General features: G+C 44.3%; 1 protein-coding gene and 1 long non-coding RNA gene across 5 annotated transcripts in view; one reads left to right on the forward strand and one right to left on the reverse strand.

The window, feature by feature from the left end:
• The window catches only part of LOC107320404 (uncharacterized), a 29178-nt gene extending 17883 nt beyond the window's left edge, over positions 1 to 11295 (reverse strand). The window contains exons 1-2 of one of the 4 annotated variants that reach the window (XR_014945249.1): positions 11064 to 11295; positions 8401 to 8527 (exon numbers count right to left, since the gene is read on the reverse strand). This is a non-coding gene — a long non-coding RNA (uncharacterized LOC107320404). The remainder of the gene's footprint in view (positions 1 to 8400; positions 8528 to 11063) is intronic. The other 3 variants (XR_014945248.1, XR_004308893.2, XR_014945250.1) reach the window with 3 other exon arrangements.
• ARHGAP31 (Rho GTPase activating protein 31) overlaps positions 1 to 25708 on the forward strand; it is a 56098-nt gene extending 30390 nt beyond the window's left edge. Inside the window, exons 2-12 of the mRNA XM_015876217.3 lie at positions 1934 to 2036; positions 2532 to 2676; positions 7592 to 7674; positions 8367 to 8474; positions 9859 to 10004; positions 10742 to 10940; positions 12667 to 12791; positions 15143 to 15202; positions 15989 to 16615; positions 16929 to 17233; positions 18051 to 25708. Coding sequence (XP_015731703.2) covers positions 1934 to 2036; positions 2532 to 2676; positions 7592 to 7674; positions 8367 to 8474; positions 9859 to 10004; positions 10742 to 10940; positions 12667 to 12791; positions 15143 to 15202; positions 15989 to 16615; positions 16929 to 17233; positions 18051 to 20507 — 4358 coding nt within the window. The 3' untranslated portion in view covers positions 20508 to 25708. The remainder of the gene's footprint in view (positions 1 to 1933; positions 2037 to 2531; positions 2677 to 7591; positions 7675 to 8366; positions 8475 to 9858; positions 10005 to 10741; positions 10941 to 12666; positions 12792 to 15142; positions 15203 to 15988; positions 16616 to 16928; positions 17234 to 18050) is intronic.
• Positions 25709 to 26580: the final 872 nt, after the last annotated feature.

Here is a 26580-nt window from a genome sequence, read left to right on the forward strand (position 1 = left end):
GTGATCCAACATGGCTATTTTGCTAGCACAATGAAACCATGCTCAAAACCAAAACAAAACAAAACCAAAACCTACCATGTCAATGCTCTGTCACTCTGAATGGACTTCTTTGGTCTCTTTTGAGAGAATTAGCCTGTTTGGATCACTCAGATTTCCAAGTAATCATAGGCACTTTGTTTATCCCTCCATTTGGGTTGGCCACACTAAGGGACACACAAGAAGGACCTCTTTATCTCCTTCAGTGAGAACTGAGAGGCAGAACAGTAGTGCTTCCCTGACTCTGGGCTCAGCAATAGCCTGGGAGCCCTCCTCAGCAAGGCCCGCAGCCCGGTCTGCGTGGTAGTGCAAGCTCATGCTTCTGAGAAACCACGAGCTGCCTCTGGCCTCAGTGGCACCTTGGAGAAAAACAGCAATATCTCAGCCTTTTGTTTTCCAGGCTGTCCTTGTGGTGCTGTCTTTGGATCCTGTGTGATGAAGCGTGTGCTAATATGTCATTATGGCCATGAACTTGAGCAAGAAAGATCAGGGAAGGTCCAGCCAGAGGCATTATCTCTGTGGTGTCACAAAGATGCAGTAATTGCTATGCCTGGTTTTCCAGTAAAACGTGTGGCTTAGCCTGTTTTCTTCCGTGCAGCTTTCCGAATGCACAGTGCAGCAGAGTCAGCATTACAGCAAGGAACTTCAACTTTTGCATTTACTGGCTTCTGTGCTTATGGCTGCGTGAAGCACTGCGTTAAATACACAGTAGTTTCTAGCACCTAATAAGGAAGGACTCTCTTACTGTTATTGTTATAGCTGGGGTTGTTATAGTACTGGGGACAGGGAGGCTTGGTCTGACCAAGAGAATGGGGGGTTCCTGTGCCTATATAATGGGAAAAAATAAACATGAGCTTTGGATCCAGGTCTGGATGTAAATGTTGTGCCTCAGATTCCTCTCAGCTTGAAGGCTGTTAAGTCCTTGGCTGGTAATGTTGATGGAGTACATTTGAAGCCAATGTCAGAATTTGCCAGTGTGCAGATCTAGTCAATATTTGAACTTTATACCCCCTCTGTGGGAGTTTATGAGCACTAAACCATGGGTATGTAGGCTTATATGGAAGTGTGAACGCTTCTCTGAGTTTTATCCAAGCCAATCAGTCCTTTTGGCTTGATTCAGCAAAGCTGGAGCTCTATCCTGGGGAGGGGGAATGTTCCTGGGACCTCATGCTTTACCTCATGCTTTCAATTAGAGTGAAATTGCCTCTTTTTCTGGAAAGGAAAAAAAAAAAAAAAAAAAGAAAGAAAGAGAGAGAGAGAGAGAAAGAGAAAGAGAAGCCCTACCTTTCTTCCCACAGTGTTTCTATGACTTCAGGCTCAATAATTGTCTCATGTCAGCATGACATGGCAGAAGCACTGTGTGTCCTCACTCCACAAATTAGCCACGGATATTCTGTGGGGTTTATTTTCAATCTGCCCTCTATTTCTTCTGTTATTGGACCTTTCCCTGAGTCTGCCGAGAGCCTCTGCTAAGTGTTTGATGGAACTGTCTCCTCTGCGGTGACTTACGGAAGCTCTCGGTGTGTATTCACTATGGGATCACAGAATAATAGGGGCTGGAAGGGACCTCTGAAGATCATCCAGTCCAATTCCCTGCTAAAGCAGGTTGCCTACAACAGAAAAGCATCCAGACATCACTGTAATATCTCTGGAGAAGGAGATTCCACAACCTTTCTGGGCAACTTGTTCCAGTGCTCTGTTAGCCTCAAATTAAAGATTTCTTTTCTCAACTTCAGATGGAACTTCCTGTCTTCCAGTTTGTGCCTGTTGCCCGTCATCCTTTTGCTGGGCACCACTGAGAAAGGCCTGGCCTCATCCTCTTTACACACACCTTTTAGATATTTGTAAGTACTGCTAAGATCCGCTCTCAGTCTCTTCCTTTCTTTTCCTCTCCTAGTCCCTTATGTGCTGAAGAGCTGTGCGGAGTTCATTGAGACTCATGGCATCGTGGATGGGATCTACCGCCTCTCAGGAGTGACATCCAACATTCAAAAGCTGAGGTAAGGTCAATTGGTCTGAATGCCAGAGGGATTCAGTGACATTGCTCTGCATCTTTGTATTGTTAGTTCCCCTGGCACATACTGGGGTCAACAGAGCTCTGCACTGATGCAGAAGGGAAATGGTGTCAAAAGCTGGTAACAGGGAAACACAGCATTGCAGGGGTATAATACATGACAAAGAAAAACGCCTCCCTTTACATCTGTTAATGGAAAAGGCCTGGAGGGTCTCAGCACAAATGCTGAGTTGTTCTCTCTCATTTTAAAACAAAGCAATCTCTTTGTATCAGATTGGAGGCCCCTCATGGAACCGTGCTAGGGAAACCAGAGACTAATCAAAGTCTTGGGGCCTGATCTCTGGGCCAGGCAGTGGAAAATAGAGACGTCTTTGCTTTTCAGCATGCTTTGTCTTCTAGCTGTGAAAAAAATTATGCGGAGTGGAGTTCTGACATGGTACAGCTCTTACTCATCTACACTGCTGCCTCCATGTTGTTTCAGACAAGAGTTTGTTTCTGACCAATGCCCGGACCTGACGCGGGAAGTTTACCTCCAGGACATCCACTGTGTGGGGTCACTCTGCAAGCTGTACTTCAGGGAGCTGCCCAACCCTCTGCTCACTTATGAGCTCTACAAGAAATTCACGGTGAGCCCCCTTTCTGCCCTCATTCCTAACCAGCAGCGTGGACATGCCACAGGTTCCCTTGTGACAGCTGTTTGGGTTTCAACTCCAATGCCCTGGTTTCTGCTGCGTGCATCTGAATAAACACGTCTCAGTGCTCTTCCCTTCTCATATTGTGCTGTCTCTTTCTATGTCCTTGCTTCTTTCCCCCACTGCGTGTTTATTTTTCTCATTTTCTCTGTAGTTTCCTTTCTTTTGTTCATTTTTTTTTCCCCCACTGCAGTTCTTCCCTGGTGTTACTCTTTCTTCCCACTGTGCATCTCCTCCCAGAACTCCTAATTCTTTTTCTTCTCCTCATTACTGTCCATCACTGGAAGCCTCTTGGGTCACCTGGGGCTTGTGATCATAATTACAAGGAAGTGATTTCCTCTTCCCTGTCCCTCCCACAGTCCCTGACACCTGAACAAACGGATTGCTCAACCCACATGTAATGTACCAACTTTTTCTGCATCTGTAGCATTTCCTCAGAGCAAATGATAACACAGATTATGCCAGCTATGACATATCAAATCCGTCACGCTCTTGTCGTAAATACTAACAGCAGAGGGAAGTGGCAGCTGGCCAAACAGAAATCTCCAACCTTGTTTAAAGGGACTGTAATTCAAAGAGTAGTAAGTCAAACAGCCATAGATTATACATGGATACAGTAGGAGCGGACTGCAGGGAGCTGAAAAATTAAAGCATGAAACCTGAATTTTTAAGAGAGTTGGCTAATTTTGATGACAGACGATATTTTATTAAAAGGTGGCACAGCAGGCTATACTTATCATTAAGGTTACCTGGTTCTAACCCTTCTAAATCCATTTTCAGTTGTTTGTGACACCAATGAATATAAATCCAGTCATTCAGGCTGAAATCATCCACACCAGAGGTGTGAATTTTCAGCTACAAGCATTCGCCATCATCTTCAAACAACTGCTACGGGGGGATGGGAAGGATTGTTTTTTCAGTGCTAGAAACATCCGTCCTTTGTTAAGAATTTCTATCATCCTACTCTTTCCTATTTTCTGGGCAGTGGAAGGGACAAACACTGCCAAAAATGTCGGATGTTGCGGAGAAGACATTTTGTTGACAAAATCATGTTTAAGCAACTTTAGCTTCAAGTGCTGCTATCTGCATTTTCTCTACCCTAAGTCAAGCACTTGCAAACAACGCTGCACAGGAGGCACCCAGAGAGACCCACAGGGTCCAGACAAGAAGATATTCTTTAAAGACTCCTTGTGTAAAGGGGCTTTCTGTAGGTCAGGGAAGTCAAGTAGATGCCAGGTACTATAACTGAGCTGAGGAACACCGATGTGTTAGCCTTGCTATGCTGCTTCACAGACAATAGTGCTAGGTGTCCTGCTATTTTGATGCCGATTTTTAAGTAAGACTTGGCTGTGTTTTAAGGTGGCAGATAGGAAAACCTAAGTCAGAGCAGACCTGAAAAACTGTTCAATACTCTCGGAATATTAGAGATCCTTAGCATGTAAAACAGGCTCTCCAAAATGGAGACAGCAAGAATGAATAGGACCTTGAAAATACAGACTATTACTCACTCATTCATAGTAAATGATGAGCCTCATTCTTGCTGGAGTTATTTGGCTAGTGTCTTTCTGGCTATCACTGCTGATTTATGAAAGAAAAGTGCTATAAAGGAAACATGAAGATTTAGATGGAAACCTTTTTCAGGAAAGAATGTTTGCTGAAAAACACAGTTTTGAGCTGATGACTTGCAGGTTTTTGTTAGATACATTTGGTAAATAGTTTTGCTCAAAAACAAAAGGGAAAACACTTCTGTAACTATCCAAATCTTCTGTTTTTTTTAACAAATACTTTCTAAAGGAAATGTTTCAACGTGAAATTAACACATCCAGCTCCCAGATAAAGTGTATGTCAGAAAAGGGGTTAAGCAGCCTCGAATTGAAATGAAGTTTTCTTTCACTGGATTATGGATTCATACTGGAGTAAGATGCTTGGTCAGCATTGAACAATTGCTTGTTAAAATCTCATGCCAGCTCCCCCAAATGTTATCACTTTGAATTGACCTAAAAGTGATTCTTTCTTTTGGTTAAACTCAGGCTTCTTAGTTTGTCCTCTCCACCACAAGATCCATTATTCACATAATTCTACTCAGTACAGATTTATAATGGGTAACCCAGCTGACAGGAAACACAGTCAGATACAGGGAGGAAAGAAAGAAAAAAGACCAAATCCCCGAGGAGCAGAAAAACCGCTATCGGAGCGTGCATGTGCGTGGGATGTCTGAACAGCGAATGATGGCAGCTGTGCCTAAGCAGAAGAACGCTGGTAGGAGTAAAGGATGCATGCTAATCCCAGCCTGTCTGACTCACTTGGAGCTGCCTCTGAGACGGGACAGGCTCCACTTTGAGTCACCGGTGTGATTCAGACATTTACAGCTAAGGAAAGTCAAATTCCTTAATGACTAGAGAGGGTTTGGCCTTTTGGTCATCAGTCACAGATGTAGCATCACAGTCATGACCTCAGTGGCTACCGACCTTTGCAGAACAGTGTCTTCTCACACTCATTAGTTTGCAATCTCATATTCTGGTGACAGGCACTTGTATATGGGATAGATAAGTTGACTCTGCTCGGCTTGTTCCAACCTGTGCATAGAGACTGATGATCCCTCATTACAAATCAGCTGTAGGAAGCCAAACTTGCCTTTTGTCACTGATCGCTTGTTAATCAGGGCTTGTGAACTGTGTATTCTAGAAAAACCAACAAAAAAAAAATCCAAGATTTGTAGTTGTTTTTGATACCTTCTGCCATTCTTAGAGCGCTCTTTAACTACTTGAAAGATGAAAGCACAGAAGACATGAATTAATGCCAGGATTAAAGGGAATATAATAAATGGAGTTATTGGTTCTTCCTTGAATTGTGTGTTCCACTGTTCTAATCCTGAGCATGGAGAGGGCCTTGGATTTCAAAGGCACAACAAATATGGCTCAGAAATGTGGCCTGGAAGTCTGAATGGATCACAAACTCATAAAGTCTGATATTCATATGCTTCCTAAGCATTAGATCTTTGAGACCTAGAAGTTAAATGTAGGGATGAAAATCAACACAAGGGGAAAAAATACTTCGTAGTCTCCAGTTGAAATTTAATGTTTTAGATGCATCTGTTAAAGTTTATATTCCTTGAAGCAAAGATTATGGGAGTGCTTGCAGTTAGGTTTTCTGGGGTTATGGTAATAAGTTTTTTTTTCTTCTTTCATTTCTTACTTTTTGAAGCGAAAGGTCTGCCCCTTAACATCCTGATGATCCTCAGAGAGGACCTTTCACTTGGTCCCTCCTCCATTCCAAGGCACTGTATCATCAGAATAATAATAAAAACAGGACGAAAGTTAGCATCACATTCTCAAATTTCAGAATAGTCTTGTTTCCTGCTTGTAGTTGGAAATGAAGCTCATAGCCAGATCTTTTCAGTTCAGAAGGGCTTGTCCTCTTCAGTTCAGGTATTTTGCTTTCCTAGGCAGAGATGTGATTCATGCCATGTACGTGTGCAGCTGCCTGTGGGGACATGGCAGGTCATGGAAGTTGTACTAGTGATGGCGGTATGGTGACACAGCCCATCTGCGGCACTGAAAGGCTTGATTCCCAGCCACCTAGAGATGTTGATGTATGGATATTTATGTGAGTGTGGGCTTGTAACTAGGATAAGTATTTGGCCCTCTGTTGTAGAAATTGTAGCGCAAGGAGTTAAAGTTTAATTTAGGTAAAAGACGTGCATCCCCCTCTCATGTACACCAAGCTTGTGAATACATGCGTTTTTCTTTGCTGTGACACCAGTGAGAAAACTAAAGCTATAGGGCACAGATCTGAATTCCAAATCATAGGGAGTAAAACACATTCCTGTGCATCTCTGACCTTGAAACTAGCAAGATTTGACTTGGTTGCACATAAGAGGTGGTCTGCAGGGAAACAGACAGTGACCTGAATAGGGATAGGTTAGCATGGATGTTGTTGTGGCAAGGACAAGAAGATACTTCTGCAGTTGTGCCTGATAATTTCAGGTTCATGATGTTAAGGCAAAACTTCTGCTGGTAGCATAGCTCCCTACATCTTTCTCTGAATTCAGTCCAAACCCCAGTGGCAGCAGGGTAGGCAAGGGGTTCCCAGACAGTCACTCATTGTTTGAAGTTGCTGGTGATTTGCCCTCCCAAGCACAAAAACTGAAAAGCAGTAGCTGAACAGATGGATACCTGTGCAGTATGCTCCTAGGAATGCAGACAGAAATTATCATGTCTCTTCAGGCTTTTGCTTCATAGACACTTGATCACGCCCAAGTTGTATAACCTTCATTCCAACTAATCTAGTCTAACCTTGAGTGTAAGAATACATTAACTTACCTGGACTGTGATTTTACTTCTCTCATCATAAAAGATGCAAACTCACACAGACTCTTCTAGCTATCTTTAAATGTCAGGTGAAAAATTGCTTATTTGTATGAATATAGAACATGCACATCCAAGCTGTTTTCATAACACAGGACCTGAAAAACCTATTATTTTTTCAACACAGTTTTTCATTATTTTCACTTTTCTCTTTCCGTTCATTTCTATTTCACTCATCAATACACAAATATAAAGAGATAACAAACATAATTCCTCATTGAAGCTCCCAGTTCTCAAACCCCACCTCTCCTCAAAACATTGACCATCCTGTCCCAAGGTGTGGGGAAGGTGTAACAAGGCCTGAAATAACATCACAGCAGATTTCTGCTGTGCTGGGAACGCAAAGTCTCCTACCAATAGCTCTGCAAGGTAACAAGAGAGCATGCCCTCAGAGACAGGCTGTCTCATGTGACACTCCTTACCCCTCTTTCTTTTCCCCTGAGCACACTGACAGGGTGGACTATTTCTTTTTATCTCCACAGGAAGCAGTATCACGCTTCCCCGAGGATGAGCAGTTGGCACGGATACAAAATGTCATCCGGGAGCTACCACCATCACATTACAGGTGGGAACATATCCACCAAGGCTCTGAGGAACAAGATGGCGGCTCTTGGCATTAGGGAATATTGATTGAAACAGCAACAGAGTTAATTTCCTGAAGTTAATTCCCAACAGCTGACTGTTTCCAAATCTGACAACAATTAAATCAGGCATTTAAATGCCATCAGAGTTGTTATTAAATAGACTTTCCCTGTCTCAGTCTATCCTCCTCTTTCTTGGGTACAAACATCATGGCACTCTTGGACAGTATTGTGGCTGTGGTAAGAAGCAGATCATCTGCTGCAAGTACCTGAGCTAAACCATCAGCCTTTTCAGTATCCTTCCCTTTCTCCCATCTGGATGCCATTTTCCTCACACTTATTAGGCTGAGGATCGTTTAGTTTGTGTTTAGTCCTTGGCCACCTCAGTGCAAGGCTGTTCAGGCATTCACACCAACCCATGCAAACCCTGGTTCTATAAATCCTCTCCTATGAGGCCTTTTGGGTCACTGCAAGCACTGCTCTCCTTGAGGAAGGGACAACCCTGAGCTCACAGTTGAGCCTGAGGCCTGCTGTCCCAGTAGACAAGTATTGGTCATCTGTGCTGAAGGGAGAACATATAGTAGGCTACACTGTACTAACAGCTTATAGGTGACATTACCATGCGCATGCTGAGGGATCTGACACTTTTTTCTCTATTTGTGTGAAACCACTGTAGAACACTGGAATACCTGATCAAGCACCTGACTCACCTGGCCTCCTTCAGCAGCATGACCAACATGCACACCAGAAACCTGGCCTTGGTGTGGGCTCCCAATCTCCTCAGGTATGGTAGAATCCCCTCAGCCGGTGCACAATGTTAATCAGCAGCACATGTGCCTAAAAACCCATCAAATGAGAGAAATGAAAAAGCAGGAAAAAACAGAACAACTAAAGGGAACATAAGAGCCAAAACAAGTAGCTTTTATAAAGAGTTCTTTCAGGTTGAATAATCTGAGGTTTCAGTGCCAGCGTCCAAAGAAAGTTGTGGTTTTGCTTTTTTTTTTTTTTTTTTTTTTTCTCCCCCCTTCTCTTTTCAAAAATAAAGCTGTTATTTGTAAGCTGAGTACACTGATTTAAAAACGAGGAGTTAGCTCATCACTGTGGAACGGAAATGACATTTCCGATGGTGCCAGTACTTCTGCAGTGGTGTGGTGTGAGACATCAGCACTTGGAAGACGGAGACACAGCAACAATATCACAGTCCTATGTCCAGCACTGCTTGAGTAGAAGTGAAATAAGTGAGTCCAGGACCACTGCAGGGCAGGCAGAAGGGACATTGGCAAGAGAGTTACAGGCAAATCACGAAAAAGACAGAGCAGCTTCTGAAAAGGAATCAGATGTTGACTCTACTGAACATTAAAAAATGGGAACATCACAACTGAGATGTTTTCATTCCAGCATCTGTCCTTGTCAAAAACCTGAAGTCTGTTTCCTCCTGCAATCTATTTTTAAGTGCAAGTCTCAAGAAGTATAAGAAAAGGGTCAGGAAACGCAATGGCAGTCTCCTTACATGGTTATCCTATTGGCAATGCCCCAAGCTATTATCTAACACACTAGTCATTAACTTTACAAAGGATCCATCGCCCAGTGATTATTTCTTCAGCAACACTTTGGCATGTCAAGATAAGGAATGTTTCTTTGCTGAGAGCAAGAATAAGAGAGTGCAGGGGGCAGTGAAGAGCCTATGGGGACACACAGCAGAGTGTTGTCAAAACTGGCATGGGATTGACATGAGCAAGCTTCTGAGAGATTTCACTCAAATCTTCCTTGGAGAGATGACTGAAGCATTGCATAGGGGTCTGGAAGTAGTGCTTGAAGGCTCCTGTGTTATCTTTCAGACTCATCTTTGGAAGTGCTAAAGGAGGACCAAAGTTGGTGAAAAGAGAGCAGTCTGAAAATCTGTTTTATCTTCTACTGAAAGGCAAAAAGAGAAAATAGCATGGGGGGGAAAGAAAATAACAGAAGTGAGAGGGAAAATGGAAAAGGATTTTGAAAAGAGTGAACAGGCTGAGAGAAGAGAAAGGCCTGGTGAGGAAAGGGAAGTAAAGATGCAGCAAGAGCAAGCAAAACATCCTTGTTCCAAGCCTTGCAGGCAGAAAACCAGTCTCTCCTTCCCAGAGGCCACATGTGGTAATGCTGACTACTAGTACACTTCTTTCTCTGTGCAGGTCAAAGGAGATAGAGGCTGTTGGCTGCAATGGGGATGCAGCTTTCCTGGAAGTGCGAGTCCAGCAGTTGGTGATTGAGTTCATTCTGAATCATGTGGATCAGATCTTCAGCAACAACAGAAAAGCCAGCTCTGCTGAGAGCATTGGTAACCACCTCCTTGCATCATCCCACATGTCACTTACCCTATTTTCCAGCCCTAACTGTATCTACTGTACACTAGTATTTCAAAATCATCAAGGCTTACCATGCTCATACACTCTCCTGAACAAACATTGATCCCAGTTGCTCACCGTCTTACTAACTACACAATAGTGCAGAAGGCAGGGAATGAGGGACTGTGTCCTTACTGTGGCCACCAGTACAGCAAAACACTAATTGGCAAATTCTAAGGCTTCTGGTTTTAATGCAGGTTCTCCCCATAGCCATGAAATGCATTGGGAAGGTATAGTGGTGCTGGATTTTAGAACAGCCCCCTTTCCTAGAATAAGACAGGGAGAAGGATGTAGAAGTGAGGAAGAATTAGTCACCAGGCATGGACTGGAGACTCAACTGCTCCAAAATCTGGGGAGGGAGGAGAGAGGGGAACACGTATAACCTGGTGTTTCTCAGAGATGCCTCTTTCTCACTGGAATATCTACAGCAGGGGCAGCAAGCCTGTGTAACACAGCCTTTGACTGGCAAGCGTGGCCCCTGCTGGTAATGCACTCAGATGAATAAGGTTGCTGGGGAGATGGAAGGCTTATCTGACAAAAGCCTCTCTCTCTGCACGTGTCTCTCCTTTCCCCTCTCTCCAGAGGAGCTGTCCCAGTGAAATAAAGACATGAAGCTCTTGCTCTCATCTCCTCTCACCCCACAGCTGGAATGTACTTCCTTTCTTTACAGAGAACGCACCGGTTGTGAAAAATCTGACTCACCCTTCCACCTCCCTGCCGATGAAGCTGGTGAGCCTGGAAGAAGCGCAGGCTCGGAGTCTGTCAGCCTCCCACCCTGCCCGGAAGGAGAGGAGAGAGAACAGCTTGCCTGAGATTGTCCCTGTAACGGGGTCCTTCTTCCACACAGTTGTTGACCTCCCCGACAGCAAGTAAGTGCTAAGAGGGATGTAAAGTGTGAACAACAAGAGCAGGTTTCCAAGCATAATTAGGAATGAAACTTCTCTTATGACAGCCCCACACCCGCACACATGAATGGAGAGAAAATTGCATACCCTTCCCAAGTGGCAGAGTTGAGAAGCATTTCATCTGCCGGGTTCATAGCTCCACTAGTGCAGCTCCCTCCACGAGGGCAGAACCTCCTGCAGGGGGAATTAATCGTCTTTGCACCTTGCGTGAGCACAAGGTTTGGCTAAACGTGGGCTGGGCTTGTAGCAGTTCAAGACACTGCTCTGCTACGAGTTCCACCTGCTGGTGGCTGGTTCACAGCACGCCAGGTGGCACTGACCTGTGTAGCTTCATTCTTCTCTGTGTTCCTCTGCAATCATGGCCAAGCAACACGGAAAAATTTCTCTTCTAGCCCTAGGAGATACTTACACAGTGGCATCGATACTGAGAAGAGTCCCATTTCAGCTGATGTTGCTGCAGTTGTTGGCACTGGTGCCCAGCCTAATTATTTATCTATTGGTCTATCTATCAGTTGATGTATGGCTACTCAGCTGCCTGGTTCTGAGAGATTATAGCCCCTGCAGCGGGAGACTCATTAATCTACTGACCCATAAAGCACTGTAGCAAAAATGTTTCTTCACACTTGATATATTAAAGGAAAAATGAGCCATCTAACAGAATACTGGCAAGAGGATAACCAGTTTAAGACAAAAGGGTGTATTACCCCTTTACAGTGTGTTATCTTTTCTCACTTGAAGAGAACAGTCCTATCACTAAGATGTTAATTGTCTTCATAGGACTGATTTGTGTTCTTCTGAGTATTGTTCTGAAGGAAAAGCAGAACTGTGGAAGTAGGAAACCTATTTAGGGAAGCGAGTCAGAGAGGTAAAATGGTTCTTGCTCTTGAAGATTGAAGAAGGAATCAGAATAGGTTTGTGAAGGAACTAAAAGCTAAACTAAACAATATTCACAGCAGAAAGCTGGCTTCGGGAGCAGCGGCTTCTTTCATTTTAAATCTGGGATTTCCAAGGAGACACAGGGAACTGGCATTCCACTTCATCTGACATTTACAAGAAATTGATTTAATTCTCTTAAGCTTTCTCATTTCAGTCATTACATTATACCAGCATATGATCAACACTTATGATTAAATTCAGATTGGCTTGACAAGCATTAATAGCCACTTGTATTCTGGGATCCTTTTATTTTTGCAAATCCATAAAAGCTATAACTCACAAGGACTTTAAAGGATATCTCTGTGCACTACAGAATAGTACATGTTCCATCAGTTCTCACTGGAATTTATCTTGCATTCTGTCATTAAAACCTGTCTAAAAGACAATTTTTCTTTACTGTGTTGCAAGACACTTTTAGCCTCGGAAACCTCTCCTTTCTGGAGACAGACACAGTTCATTGCTCAGTCAATCACAGTTGCTGTAGAATGATGCCAGAACCACCTCTGTGAAGACTTGGCTCAGATATCTGTCCATCCATGACACAGTTAAATCAGCAGCACAGAGAAATGACACGCAGAAAAGGGAGAATTCTTTATGTAGCTATTTATGCACGCACTAGAATTAAAAGAGGTGAGAGGAAAAGAGCAGCAGCATTGAGTAGAGAGAGCTCAGATGCTCTTACTGGATACTAAAAAGATAAAAGTCTCTGAGGTTAGGTAATTTCCTGAGCCCATTTTTTTTTTTCTTTTTCCAGGAGAAAATTATCTACCAAGTCCAAGAAATGGAAGTCGATATTTAACTTGGGCCGTTCTGGCTCAGAATCAAAGTCTAAACTGAGTCGAAATGGGAGTGTCTTTGTAAGGGCACAGAAGTTATCTGGTAAGAACACAGTTTTCAATTCACTCTTTCTCTCCACAGCTTCTTTCCTGGCACTGTTAGCAAGGGGAAACCTATACCCACATGACACTTATGGCATTAGGCTTCACTCTAATGGAGTTGTGTTTTTTTCCTTGTTTCATGGACATCCTATTTTTGCATGATGGCAAGAAGCACCCTTAAGGATGATATGCCTGGCAGCTACATCAAATATTCCATCTTGGTATGTGATAAACAGGCTCCCATTGCCCAGCTGTCAAATCTAGGGGCTAGGAAGTGCTATGCGGTATATTGGGTTGGATTAGACCATTCCAACTCAGCCAAACCCTTACATTCCTTACACATCACTGGTGAATAGTTGTCCTTCCAAACTGTCCTTCCACCAAAAGGCACTAAATAGCCAACTGTGTTCAGTGCCTCTGTGAAAAACAAGGAGTTTCTATGCCTCTTGTATCTCAGCACTTTGACTCAATGGATTACTTCTGCAGCATTGACAAGGGAGATGTCTTTCCTCCTGGCTGTAATCCCAAGTTCTAACCCCTCCCAAGCTTCAATATCTTAAATGCTGTGCTTTCTAGAAAATCACCTGGGAGTGTAAATTCCAAGCATTCAGAAACGATGACTCAAGTTCTAAAAACCATGAAGATAACTTTAAAATAATTATTACCTTTAAAAGAAATCATAGCCTATTTTAACCTAATTTTATGAAGAAGTTTTTGTGTTGGTTATTTTTTAAAAACTATTTTCAAAATTGGGAATTTGCTTATTGTAAGGAAAAAAGGTGTGATTTTTTACATAATCTCATGACCCCAGGAGCTGGTGCTTAGAGGAACGCTACCAAACACTGCAAGACTTGCCATAGTTAATGTTGACAACATTACCTACCACCATATATAAGAGAGGCAGTCTTCAGATCAAACACAAGTGTGAAGCCAAATTCTGGATGCAGTCTTTTTTGGAACCCTGCCTTACCCATGTTTTGCATGTACAGATGGCCTCACATAGGGTGCCCACTGCAGACCTCAAAATAGCTCTCCAATCCTATTTTGATCATGGGATCACTTTCTCACTTTGATAAGGAATACTCTGTCCCAAAATAGCTCTTGCTCAAGGATGCCCAGGAACGTTTGGAGCCCAGTGATTCTGGGGGCTGAGCCTTGTTTCAGGCACAATACTGAATGACAGGTGGCTGTATATTTCCACCAGCAGTTGCACAAAAATGCTGAAGCATGTAGAGATTTAGGCACAGCGACAGTGCAGTAAAGCAACGCTTTAGTGCTGCCATGTTGTATTTTCACTCACTCTCTGCTTACAGCATAATGTGGGGGAAACACATGAACTTGCTGTTGAAACTAAGCACATGCTTTCCCACACTTTGTGTCTATGCACAAGTCACATAAAATGTGAGCTCTGCTGTTTGAATTCTGTTCCTCTGGGAATGCAGCGCCAATGCTCAAGACATCATGCCATATGAGTGAGAAAGGTAGCCAGGATTCCATACAGATGGGAAAGGTAGCTGGATCTGCTCATGTGAAAGTCAGTCCCAGAAGCCTTAATTAAATAAACAAATGATGTCCAATAAGCCTTCTCACTTTCTCCCTTACCTACTTTGTGCACCACTGTAAATAGTAAAGTTTGCTCCCAGACGTTTTCCAGAGCTCCACAGATACTTTATGGGTTGCCAGAAACTTGCTGTTCTTGCCAGCTATTTTCCCCTCCATCTCCCCTTTCGGAGCAGTAACAATCACATGTCTCTGAAACCTCTCGGGAGCAGATGTGTAGAGCATGTGATGACAAATGGCAGATCATTTCTGGACAAGTAAGTCCAATGCGGATGACCAGGGAACAAGCTCCTTGACACTCTCATGAATTTCCTTCAGTGCCTATTAGAGGCTGGATATACTCATGCCAGCAAGAATCTGGGGGTGAAACATAAAAATAACAGAACTTTTACTATGAGGAATGAGAGGTGGGAAGGCATTTATGCCAGGCTAGTTAAAAAGTCCCCACAAGCAAGTGTGGCGTGACTGGGGAGAGCAATGGTACATGATGGCTTTGGGGACGTCAAACTGCTATGCAGTGGAGATGGTGTTGACTGGCTGGGTTAAGTATAGCTCTCCACATGCCTGGCAGGTGCAAGGCTGTTGTTAGCACTAGCAGATACCCAGCTGTGTGGACAAGTGTTGCGGGTAGTAAACCGCATGGTGTACATACAGAGGGGAAATGCTTGGAAATGGAAAATAACTTTGATGTCTGTCTGGCATGCCCATCTATATGCAGCCTTTGTTCTTTATGGGCTGAAGCCTGCAAAGCCACAGGATCTGAAGCCTGTTTCTAAAACTCATTTTCCACAGAAAAAGCAACCATTCGCCCTGCGAAGAGCATGGACTCACTTTGTTCCCTGCCTGTGGAAGGTGAGACATCAACAGCCTATACTGCATGGGTGAAGGGTTGCACCTCTGCACTCTCAGCTCCCTCTCCATGCCTGCGTGTGGTCTGTGTCCTTCCTTATTTCACTGTGCTGTGTATCCTTATGTGCTCGTGCTGCTGACACGTGTCCTCACCCTTCTGTGCATGAATTTTTAACCCTCAACTGTGCATGCACCTGACAGTTATTTCTGTACCTAGTTATGTCTTTATTAGAAGTGAGATTGCCTTGATCTTGTTCTTGGTTGTTTTGATGGGCACTAAGTTCCCATTTATAAGGAAAAATAAAGATAATGGAAGTAAAAATTCTAGTAACAAACCAATGGAGCTCTTAGCTATGATTTCTATGGGCAGTGCATGCTAGCTGAGGAGTTGACTGCATTTTATTGAATGGTGTCCTTAATAAAAATCCTAAAAGATTTCCAGAGGAGGGCATCCTATTCAGTCCTGTCTGCTCAGTGTGAAGGAGGCCACAGGGCTGGAGCTTGGAAACTGTTTAGTGACCCTGATCCCTCATCCCTCTGGGGAAATGTGGATGCTCACAAATCACAGAATCATAGAATATCTCAGGTTGGAAATGACCTTAAAGATCATCAAGTCCAACTGCAACCCAACCATACTACCCTACCTCTAGCAACCCTCTGATAAATCATGTCCCTGAGCACCACATGAAGGGCAGAACCCATTCCCGGAGGGATGAAGGGGGGCTCCTCACAGAGGAAGGTTGATGCTAGTTATTTGTTTCCCACTGACTGCTTCATATCCTCCTCTAGGGGAGGACGACAAGAGCAGATTTAAGCGGACAGTGACTACTGGAGGGTTTTTTGTCCCAGTGATGAAAACTCGGACAGGAGGCACGGGCAGTTCATATGACCTCAGCAAGGAGAACGAGTGGGAGCGGGAAGGATGTGTCATGGCAGCCAAAGGAAACTCAGAGCTGAGTGGGGTAAAAGCTCCCTGCCGGACATCGCAGGCAAAGTGTCCCCCCGAGCAGCTGAAAGTCTTCCGGGCAGCAGAAGATGCTGAAAACGAGCAGACTTCCCCCAAAGGAGGCCGCATGTTCTACACCTCCGAAACAGCTGCCAAATCAGGCTTTCCCAGCAGTCTCTTTCCCTTGGAGGCCTCCCCTCGGCACCAGAGGAAAGCGTTGAACATCTCAGAGCCCTTTGCTGTCTCTGTCCCCCTGCGGGTGTCTGCAGTTATCAGCACCAACAGCACCCCATGCCGCGTACCTACCCGGGACAAGCCTTCCCTCTCCAGCCTCGAGGAGCTGTCTTCCCTTGTACCCGAGAGCCCCAGCCCCTCTACACTGGAAGGTGGAGGCCACATGAAGATGGAGCAAGCTCCGGAGAGGAAGGAAAAGCCACCTGGGTCTCTCCTGCCAACGGCAGCATCCAGAGGTAAAAGTGTGTTGGGGTACTGGAGCTAAAGCTTGGCTGTATTGGTATTTAACCTGTTCTCATAGCAGGGAAGAAAAGTAAGCTGTACCATGGCAGGCACTGGCAGTCACAGATTGGCTTGGCCCCTTTTGGAATTACTGGGGTTGGGGAGGTGAATGTCTTCACGGCACCATCCTGTTCTGCCTGGAGGGATCTCTTCAGCTCTGTTTGTTCTTCTTGGGTCACAAGAGCACTGTTTTGTTGCAGGGAGCACTGCCAGACGCGTGCTTTTGGCCACAAGTACTAACAAAGTTCATTTGTGTTTCTGATCCAGGTTCTCTCCCTGAGGAACTGGTAGTTGCCAGAAAATCTGAGACCTTAGAAACTGCAGAGCCAGCAGCAGAAAATCAGGAGACGTTACATGGACAGAGCGGCAGCACAAGCAGCCTCCAGCAATCCTCAGAGCACAGTCCTACTGCGGAACAAGCACCAGCCTCAGAGGTTCATATGGGGCCACTCGCTGCAGTTAAGACAGAGCAAGAGAAGGTTGAGATGAAGACCATCTTCCCAGAAGGCAGCTGCAGCCAGCAGGAGATCCAGAAGGCTAAGCCAGAGGAAGGCTCATGCATAAAGGATGTGGTAAGGAAGAAGTCATAAGAAAAAAGCTGTGGAACAATGTCATGGTAGTGACTGGGACGCTGTTCATAGTTTCACTGTGTGCCCATAGTTGTGAAAACTTGGTCTGCGATCTAGGCTAAGCAGAGTCAAGAATTGACCTTGCACTGATTTCACTTCTGTCCATTTAAGCACTTGCTGATTTATCTTTGTGCAGCTACCTACTGTCCGCTCTTTGTTTTCTCTTCCTGCAACTGTGACTGCACTCTGTACAATCTGTCAGCTGTGAGATTCTCCAGATGTGAGACTGTCCAGGTGTCTGATACTTTTGACCCAAGGTCTCTGAACTCTTCTTCTATTTTTTGCTGTTCTATTTTACTGTCCTGTACAGCTTGAAAATTTCTTTTTTTATTTCATTTTCTGGACACACTTCCCTCCATCCCTAACCCTCCCCCATCCACACACACACACTTCCTCTGTATTTCTACCAGACCTTTTTCACCAGGTTTCTTACAGTGGTGCTCATCACAGGACGTCTATTTAAAGATCTGTTGGCATATGTTCTTTGATGGATTATACATTCCGGTATGATTTGGGAATGCAGAATCTCTGGCAAGGCTAAGTGAGCACTGAATGGGAAGAGCTGAGAAATAGGCTGAGATATTCTAGTTGCTCATTCACCTCACTGGGTTGATTACTGTATGTGTGTGTGTTTGTTTCTATTACCATGAACATGCTTGTCCAGGAGCCTGTCTTTTCTAAGAGACTGTTTGAGGAAAATTGAAGGGTATTTGCAGTAAGTTGTGAACTTCCAGGTCATGGCATTTCTTCTGTTTTTCAGACTGAGAAGGATCCTGCAAATACCCTTCTGGAACCACTGTGGCCCGAGATACAGCATGAATTGAAAATAATTGAACCTGAAGAAGAACTCCTGCTCTTTCCAGCAGCTGTCCCCAAGACAGTCCCAGTTTCTGAATCCTCTTCTTCAATACAAACAAATATTTTTTCCTCTGGTCCAGAGCAATGTACAACGCTGTCTGAGCAGAAATCTGCAGGCAGAACCCCACAGACCACAACTCAGGTGCCTTTATTTGATGCCACCAACACAGAACGACCAGACAGCAACCAAAACTACCAGTCTGATGTGGCTGCACAGCAGAGCTGTGCTTCAGCCCTCCCCAAATTGGGAACTCCCCTGACTAGCGTAGCTGCTCCAAAGAACCACCATTCAGTGGTGGAAGACAGCATGCGTGAATGTGTCACTCCTCCCTTGGAACTGAATTTTCATAGTCAACCAGAAGTTAATGAGCTTCCTCCAGGAGATGAATTTTCTCTTTCCAAAGGAGCACATTCAGAATCAGAGAAAGGAAAAGATAGCACTTGCCAGCTGCAGAAGGAAAGTGATGATCATACCAAAGTCCAGACTCGGAGCGAGATGCCTGAGATAGTGACTGCTGATAGAAGGGACACATTATCCTCCAAGGCACTGAATGGAGCTGGAATCCAGGAGCTGAAGGAGGGCAATGCTGTCAGTAGAACTCACGATGCTGGTGACCAGGATGATGAGGATAACTGGGTAGATAATGTACAGAGCTTAGAGCTTGTGGAGCCCTGGGAGGATCACCAATGGGTCACAAGTCCACTCCATTCCCCAACCTTTAAGGACATTCAGGAGAAGACAATACCAGAGTTTCAGCCACAAGATCAGAGATCAGAGGCAGGTCTTTCCCTTAGACCCCGATTCAGTCGCAGCCTGTCTCTGGATAGTAAAGATACAGTGATGAGTTTGTGGACTATCCCATTCTCTTTCATTGATGCCCCTGAACAGCAGCAACCTTGCAGTGACATTTTGCCACTGGAAATGCCCAAAAAGTCCATCTCTCCAATTAGTCTGGGCAAAGCTAAGCAAGATGAGAATAATACGTGTCTTCCAGAAGAACCTCTGAAAACTGATGAGCTGAGGTATCCAATCAGCAGGGAGGAAACACCAGCTAAGCAAGAGCCCTCCAGAATCCTTCTTCCAGAGCCAGAGAGGAAAAAAATGGATGTAAGCAAAGAAAACCCTTGGAGGTCAAAGCTCGAGCAGTCCTTACCATACCAAAATGCCCCAGACAGTTCTTTACAGGCAAAGATCACAAAGGAAGAGTCATCCAGGTCTCAGGACATTGCTCTGGCAGAAGACACTGTTACAAAAGTGTGCTCTGCCACTGAGTCACTTCAGAGTAATAAAGATGAGGAAACACCTCGTAAAGTGAAAACTAGGCCGTCATCCCTCAACTTGGATTCACTCCTTCCAACTCCAGATTTCTTAACATTTGAAAGCCTGGCCATGCCTTCTGCTGCTGGGAACTTCCTGTATGGACAGAAGGAAGTGAAAAGCAGTGATTCAGTCCCATCTCTGTCAACTACCTGCCCTGCTGGGGCTAAAGGTGTTTCCTGGCGCTCTCCTTTCAGTGCCCACGTAGATCTAGATTTAGATTACCTGGCAGTGGCCCATGCCACCACTGGCCGTCGTAACTCTGCCCCTGTCAGTGTGTCAGCAGTCAGGACCTCCTTCATGATTAAGATGTGCCAGGCGAGAGCTGTGCCTGTGATACCACCCAAGATTCAGTACACCCAGATCCCCCAGCCCCTGCAGGCTCAAAATTCTGCTCCACAAGTGGAGAAGAAAGAAGCAGAAGCCAAGCAGGCTGGCAGGCAGACTCAACGAGTGGCATGGGGCCACCTGGAGCCCCCCAAGAGCCCAGTGACAGAGAAGAAAGCCAAAGCGGAGAAAGAAAACAGTGACCCAGCTCAAAAGGACTCAACATGCCCCTGGAACAACAGCATTGGCTCTCCACTGGAGTCATCTCAGTCCAGCCATAACCCTAGCCTGGATGCCCCTGTTCTGCGCCGAAAGCGCACTTCCGAGGGAGAGTCAGGTGGAGATAACCCCCAGTCTTCAAAGATGGAGAGGCCATCAGGGTTCTCCAAGCCTTCCTATAGATCTAGGCCTGGGAGGCCCCAGAGTCTGATTCTCTTCAGTCCCCCTTTCCCCATTATGGACCACCCCTCCTCTTCAGCAGACTCCAGGGTGTTGTTATCACCCATCAGAAGCCCTACTCAGACCTCCTCTTCGAGTCCCATTTGTGGTGATCTGTCTGAAACTTCGCGGACAACACCTGAGGGAGTGATGCTGCGGAACAAAATGACCATCCCCAAGAATGGCCAGAGACTGGAGACTTCTACCAGCTGCTTTTACCAGCCACAGAGGCGCTCTGTGATTCTGGATGGACGAAGTGGGAGGCAGATTGAATAGTAACTGCTTCCCTTGCTCTCTTTCCATGGCAGATGGGATGGGAGTGTCTACACCAAGACCAACTCTGTTTCCATTTTGCTGTTGTTATTGCTATGTTGTGCAAGAAGAACCCAATCTTTACCATTTTCTGCAAAGTATCTTGATATGGAGGGTCAGTCTTTTTGTCTTGCTTTTCCTACCCTTTCTTATCCCTTTCTAGTCCCTCACTGTCTGCTTTTTATTTTTTGTAAGCAATTCCCAAGGAATATTCTCATTGTCTAACAAGCCCTGTGGAAGCCTTATCCTCTCTATAGAAAACAAAGGAAAAATAAATATTGGGATAACTACAAAATGGGGCTGGGGAGGAACACTGTTCTAAAGCACTGCAGCTCCGAATGCAGATAAGGTGAGGAGGTAAGTTCAGATGTTTGGAACCTCTTTCTGTCTTTTCCTCACAGTCAGTGAATGGCCGTGTCTATCTGTCTCTGCCGTATTCTTTGGACAATTGAAGTCAATATTGTAGGAAACAGAATAGCTGAAGCAGAAGGTGAAGCTGGCATGAGCAAGACACGAAAGGTGTAAGACACCCAAGGATGTTCCAGTAGCAAACATGCAACCCAAAGGTGCTGCCTCCAATGCTTCTGTTTCATCATAAATGTGCTCTTTCTAGCATGCGCAAGGTGTGGAATGAAAGCTGAACAGGAAACACTTAGTTGTTCTTTGAATTTTCCAAGCCATGGTTATGAGGTTTGTTGAACTCAGCCACACCTTCCTTTGATAGGCTGAGGAGTGAGTGTTCAGTGGTAGACTTCTCAGACTGGTATCAATGGAAGTGAAAATATGGCCATAATGAAAGCCAGTATCAACTATTTTTGTCATTGCTTAAAGCCAGAGGGCAGCTCGGCAAATATAGCCAGTTATGCTCCACACAGCAGAGGAAAGCAAGAGGATCTTCTGAACTGCATATCCTTGTGCTATTGCGCTCTTGTGTCTTGACTGACATAATCCTTGGCCCTTGGTCTTTCATTGCCACTGTGTGGCATGTCTCCAGGTGCTTCCTCCTCCTTCAGACTCCCCATCCTTACCATTTTACACTGTTTCTGTGAGAGCATGGCTGGTTTTCACCTCCCTGCTCCTTAGTGCTTTCAAATTGATTGAGGGTATGGTAAAGAGGATGATCTGTGGGACTGCAGAACAGATCACGAACAATATTCTGAGAGGTGGATTTGAAGTGAATTAAGCTCTCTCCTGAAGGGCCGTTATCATTACAGGCAAATACATGTTCATATAAGCAATAGCTGCCATGGGAATAGAATTAAAGCTTCCTTTATAAAGCCTCTAAGTTAACTGCAGGCTCATTTGTTGCCTGGTACGTGATAATGGGCAATTGCAAAGCCGGGTACAGTCTGTACTGTTTCTGCAATTTAAATGCCACTAGTGGCTACAGAGGAGATGGGAGCACAGGTATTGCTGCCAGCACCGAGATTGTCCTTGTAATGGTACTTACAGGGACCATCATTCATGGAAATGTCTGAGTTTGTAGATCCTCCATTGTGTATTATGGGCTATAGTTTGAATGGTATCTGAGCATCTGGTAGGAAATACTATTAGCCACCACAATGAGTGTCAGTCAAAATTTCCCAGTGGATGTATGTTTAGGGCTTTTTTTTCCCCCCTAAAATACTGGCATTCAAAAATTGTTAGCAAAGTCAGCCCATGAGATCTTGGTCTGTCCTGAATGTGTCACTTAATTAGTGTCATTGTGGCTGAAGGGCCCAAAGTCTGTATCGGGCTTTGTCCACACACTTTGATTGCTAAAGGAGAAAGATGCCAGGGTACTGTTGAGAAGCTTTGGCATACAGGTGCAGGGAATAAATCTTCATCAGGATTTTATCTTGCCAGATGCAAAGGGAACGTGAAAAAACAAGAGGGCTTTTCCCTGTCACAAGCTGCTGTATTTGATCCTCCCCATTGCATTCCTCACTCATGTATTATGCAATATGAAAAGAAACAGAGGAGAGAGCTAAGGCTGTGCTGTCAGTTTTGTTGAGGACGAATATTAATTCAGAAAAGAACCTAGAGTTCTTCTTTGGGTCCATGATGTCTCACAGATGCCAGCCCATGCTTTAGCTGGGCAGGCTGTGGATGTCAGATCCAGCATATGCAACTTCATAATGATCATATTATCTTCCTCCCACACCATAAAATGCTCGTGCTGCCTGCCATTAAAACCAGGGGACTGCCAATCCTCCATGCTCCTCATAGTACCGCTCTGTGCTGCCTTTACATGCACCCAAGTGCTTTTCCTGTTGCCTTATGGGAAAACTTTTAACCACAATGGCTGATTAAAGGTGAATGAGTTGGGAAGGTGTGATACGATGTATTGTGGTAAGGTTTTCCAGAAAGTAAAAGTAACGGAAATGGTGCCCAGATTTTTTGGCATCAACAAAATAGTTTACTTTGGGAAGGGATTTATATTCTCTCAGTTCCTAGAAGTCTTGACTGCCAAGGCATCTGGAATGGAGCCAGCCAAACTCATAAAATAATGTGTCGAAAGAAAAAGAAAATGTGATGAAACCTTGGCACCTTAAAACCATTCTTTCTTTTCCTTCTTGATCTCATATAAGCTGATCTATGGACAAGAAGCGAGGTCTGGCAATTTGTATATAGTACGCTCTTAACAGTGTTCCAGTAAGAAATAGTTTTGGCATAACTGGGGAAGTTTCTGCAAGAGAAAATTACTGGAAAATTATATGTAATATTAAAGATCAGCCTCAAATGAAATCTGTATCCAGACTGTACTTTTAAAAGGTGTTTCAGAATTTGAGCTCAGATTCAGGTCCTGGGTTTTAATTAAGCATGGATTCTGTAATGAGATTTTTGTTGTGTAGCTATTTACAGTTTACTCTAACAATTTCAGCTCCCACCCTCAGCTGATAGATCAGCTTTCCAAGATCCTAGCCAAGGGAGTGTAATGCAGGCACATCACAATAGCTTTATGGTTATAAGTGGGCTTGTATCAAGAGCTGAGATTATGCAGACTTTTGGAGCTGGGTGCACTTGATTTGCTGCACAGGTGCCACCAACCACAGCTGTAGACTCAGCTTCTGCAGTTTCCAACACTTGAGAGTGGGTCCATATTGATACTGCATCTGTAGTCAGTTTCAAGAACCAGATATTTGATAGTTGGACGGAGCCAAAAGCCAGAAGCCATTGACCAATGAGTAATACTGACTGTGGTTGGATCTTCCCAAGAGCCCACTTTTCTGAGCCATTCCTGAGATCATCCCCAGGGTCAGACCTGATGTCATCTTCACTTTAGGGTCACTACATTCTCCTCTGCATCCCTGCAGTATCAGATGGAACCTGAGACTGGAAGCTCTTCTGAAGCTCAGGGTTTTGCAGTTGTACGTTGTGGGTACCAAATTCCTGTCCTCCATGGTGACTCTTTAAACACAAGGTTTTAAGGAAAGATTGTATTATTATTTTTTAAAATTGTTCCTTGGTTTTGTTTGCTTGATTTCTTTTGTGAAGCATTGAAAGGGATAGAACTGTGTAATGGGATATGGGCCTGGCCCTGTATTTGAAGTTTTATATGAGAGCTAAGTTGGTTGCTCTCAGCATTGTGGAAGGGACCTTCCTAGGAAGACGGTCACATCATCTGCAGATTTGCAAGGATTATTTCAGAGCCCAGGAACATTTCATTTCCTGTGAAGAGTTTGAAGACCTCTCACTAAGTCTGCAGATGGACTGGTCTGAATCGTGGTGTGGTATCACAAGCTTTTGTGGACTTCTACTAGCAGGAGATGAGAAGCGGCTAAATTTCCCTTATTCTTCCCATACAGACAGGGGTTTTGTGCAGCTTCTGTTAAGTTCAGGAGTGTAGCTAAGTGTAAAATGGTTGGGTGAGCAAAGTTTGGAATTGCCTGATGGAAAAGAGGATCGTGGATGGTATTAGTCCATGTGGGAACTGCCTTATTTGAGCGAGGGTAAGCAGAAACGAGTACTCTATTTTATCATATAAACCATATTCCTCTGGGGCTGCCCATTCTATGCTATCACTTCTGAAAGACTGAGGCACTTCTTTTTTCACCTTTAGAGCTTCAAAGGAACTTAGATCTGCATTAGAGGGCATTCATGAAGCCCTGAGACATTTTCCCTCACCCAGAGTCCAAAAGGTGCAATCAAAGTCTTTTTTTTCTTTATGAATTCTGAAATGCCTGTAGTGGTGAATATTGTGTTAAATTTATATATATATATATATAAGAATATTATATGTAAATGTATTAAAAAGGAAATGTAATTAAAATGAAGGAATTGTCTAAAGAGAATCCTACACATCTGTGAAACTTGGGCTGATGCACAAAACTGTTTTGTTTTGCAACTTTTCCAGCACCAAAAGCACAAGACCAACTGGCTTTCTGTCCTTAAAGAATCTAATTCATTCTGGCTATTCTGTGATGGGTAGAAAGTCTGGAACTGCCTTCCTCAATGGGATCATATCCTGTGAGAGGAGGGTTGAAAACAAGAGAAACCAGAGTGTAAAGACCGCCTCAGCTTTCAACCACAGGCTTCTCCCCAGTCCTTGGAAACACACCCAATCTACTGGAGCACACATTCCCTTTTGGGCATGCCCAGGTTTTGCAGTTGTACCTTTTGCTTCTCTCCATCTCTAAAAAATAGACTAAAATCTCCAGGGGGTGGGGGAGAAGCTGCAGCTGATCCCAATTCTGTTTAGCTTATGTTTGATCCTAATCATATGAAGACTTGGTGGTAACCAGTTGTGCTCCAAGAAAGGAATGGAAAGTTTGTCACCAAGATCAACTGCAGATGGAATGGGACTTCCACAGGCTTGGAAGGAAAGGATGGTAGGAAGCAAATGCTTCCTATGGGCTCCATGCAGTAGCCCAGAACCTTGGATATTGCTCTTCTGGGCACTGGTCTCCTACAAAACACTATTTGCTTCCAGGTCAAGGGAAGAGTTGGAAATCAGACACTGTGAAAAGGACTGTCCCCATCCTGCTGGATCTGGTTTTCTCCTGCTAGCCCTGTTGGATTGTATGTTTTGTTAAGCTTTGTTCTGTGCGTGGACTTGTCTGCCTTTGTGCCTTATTGCTTAAAAAAAAAGAGAGAAAAAAGGAAACATCCACAAAAACAAACAAAAAAAAAAGATGTTTTGCCAGGTCTCAGCCATGAGATTAAACTGGAGTTTTTATAAAAAACAGAGCTGTGCCCTGGTGATGTTTTGAAGTATTTTGTGTCATTTCCCAGGTTTGGTTTATGAACACAGCACCAATGTGTTTGCTTTTCTCTGAGGTGGGATTCAAACCCTTCTCTTATTGTACGAGTGGCCTTGGCACTGAGCTGTGTTTCTCTTAGTCTGACTGAGGTGGTGAATGCTAAGGCCCCGATGATGCATTTTTCTGACTGGGGGTTCTCAGGGCTGCAGCTGTTCTACAGCTCTGAAAATGAAGTGAAGTCTTGGAGCCTTCTGCAGGATTACCATTACCTGAAAAGCTTTAAAGTTTCCACGAGTATAATTCATCTTTTTACTTAGTATTTCAGGCTGGTGTTTCAGCGATGCATAATCACGCCCTCCTGTTATTACAGCTTGTGCAGAATCCTGCTGTCATCTGTAATGTAGAGCCACAGAGAATAGGAGGGCAGAAATAATATGGGATGCCAACACTTACTGAGTCAACAAGGGAAGATGAACAAGTAAAGTTACCGTGAAGCATTTGATGCATTACATATTCATTGCTGTCAATTTGTAAAGGATAAGCAAAAACTTCACAAAATTATTAAGTTTCCTTATTATCTGGATTCTTGCAGCATCCTCATTGATTCAGTCTCAGCTCTAGTGTGGAGGTGAATGTTATTAGTGTGTTCATAATTCTACTCCAGGGGAAGAATAAGACAGCAACAGAACAGACAGGAGTTCTTCTGGCTGTAGTGTCAGTGGGCATATCTGCAGTTTATCCTGCTCTGTGTTCCCCCCCAAACAACAGAAGAATCATTAGGTTTAATGAAATACATTTTTTCTCCTATCAACAGCTGAACTCAGGACTCAACTCCCTTTCCTACCAACTACATG

The sequence above is a fragment of the Coturnix japonica genome, chromosome 1 (genome assembly GCF_054131305.1).
Source record: "Coturnix japonica strain WE chromosome 1, WE-NBRP24, whole genome shotgun sequence".
Classification (NCBI taxonomy): domain Eukaryota; kingdom Metazoa; phylum Chordata; class Aves; order Galliformes; family Phasianidae; genus Coturnix; species Coturnix japonica.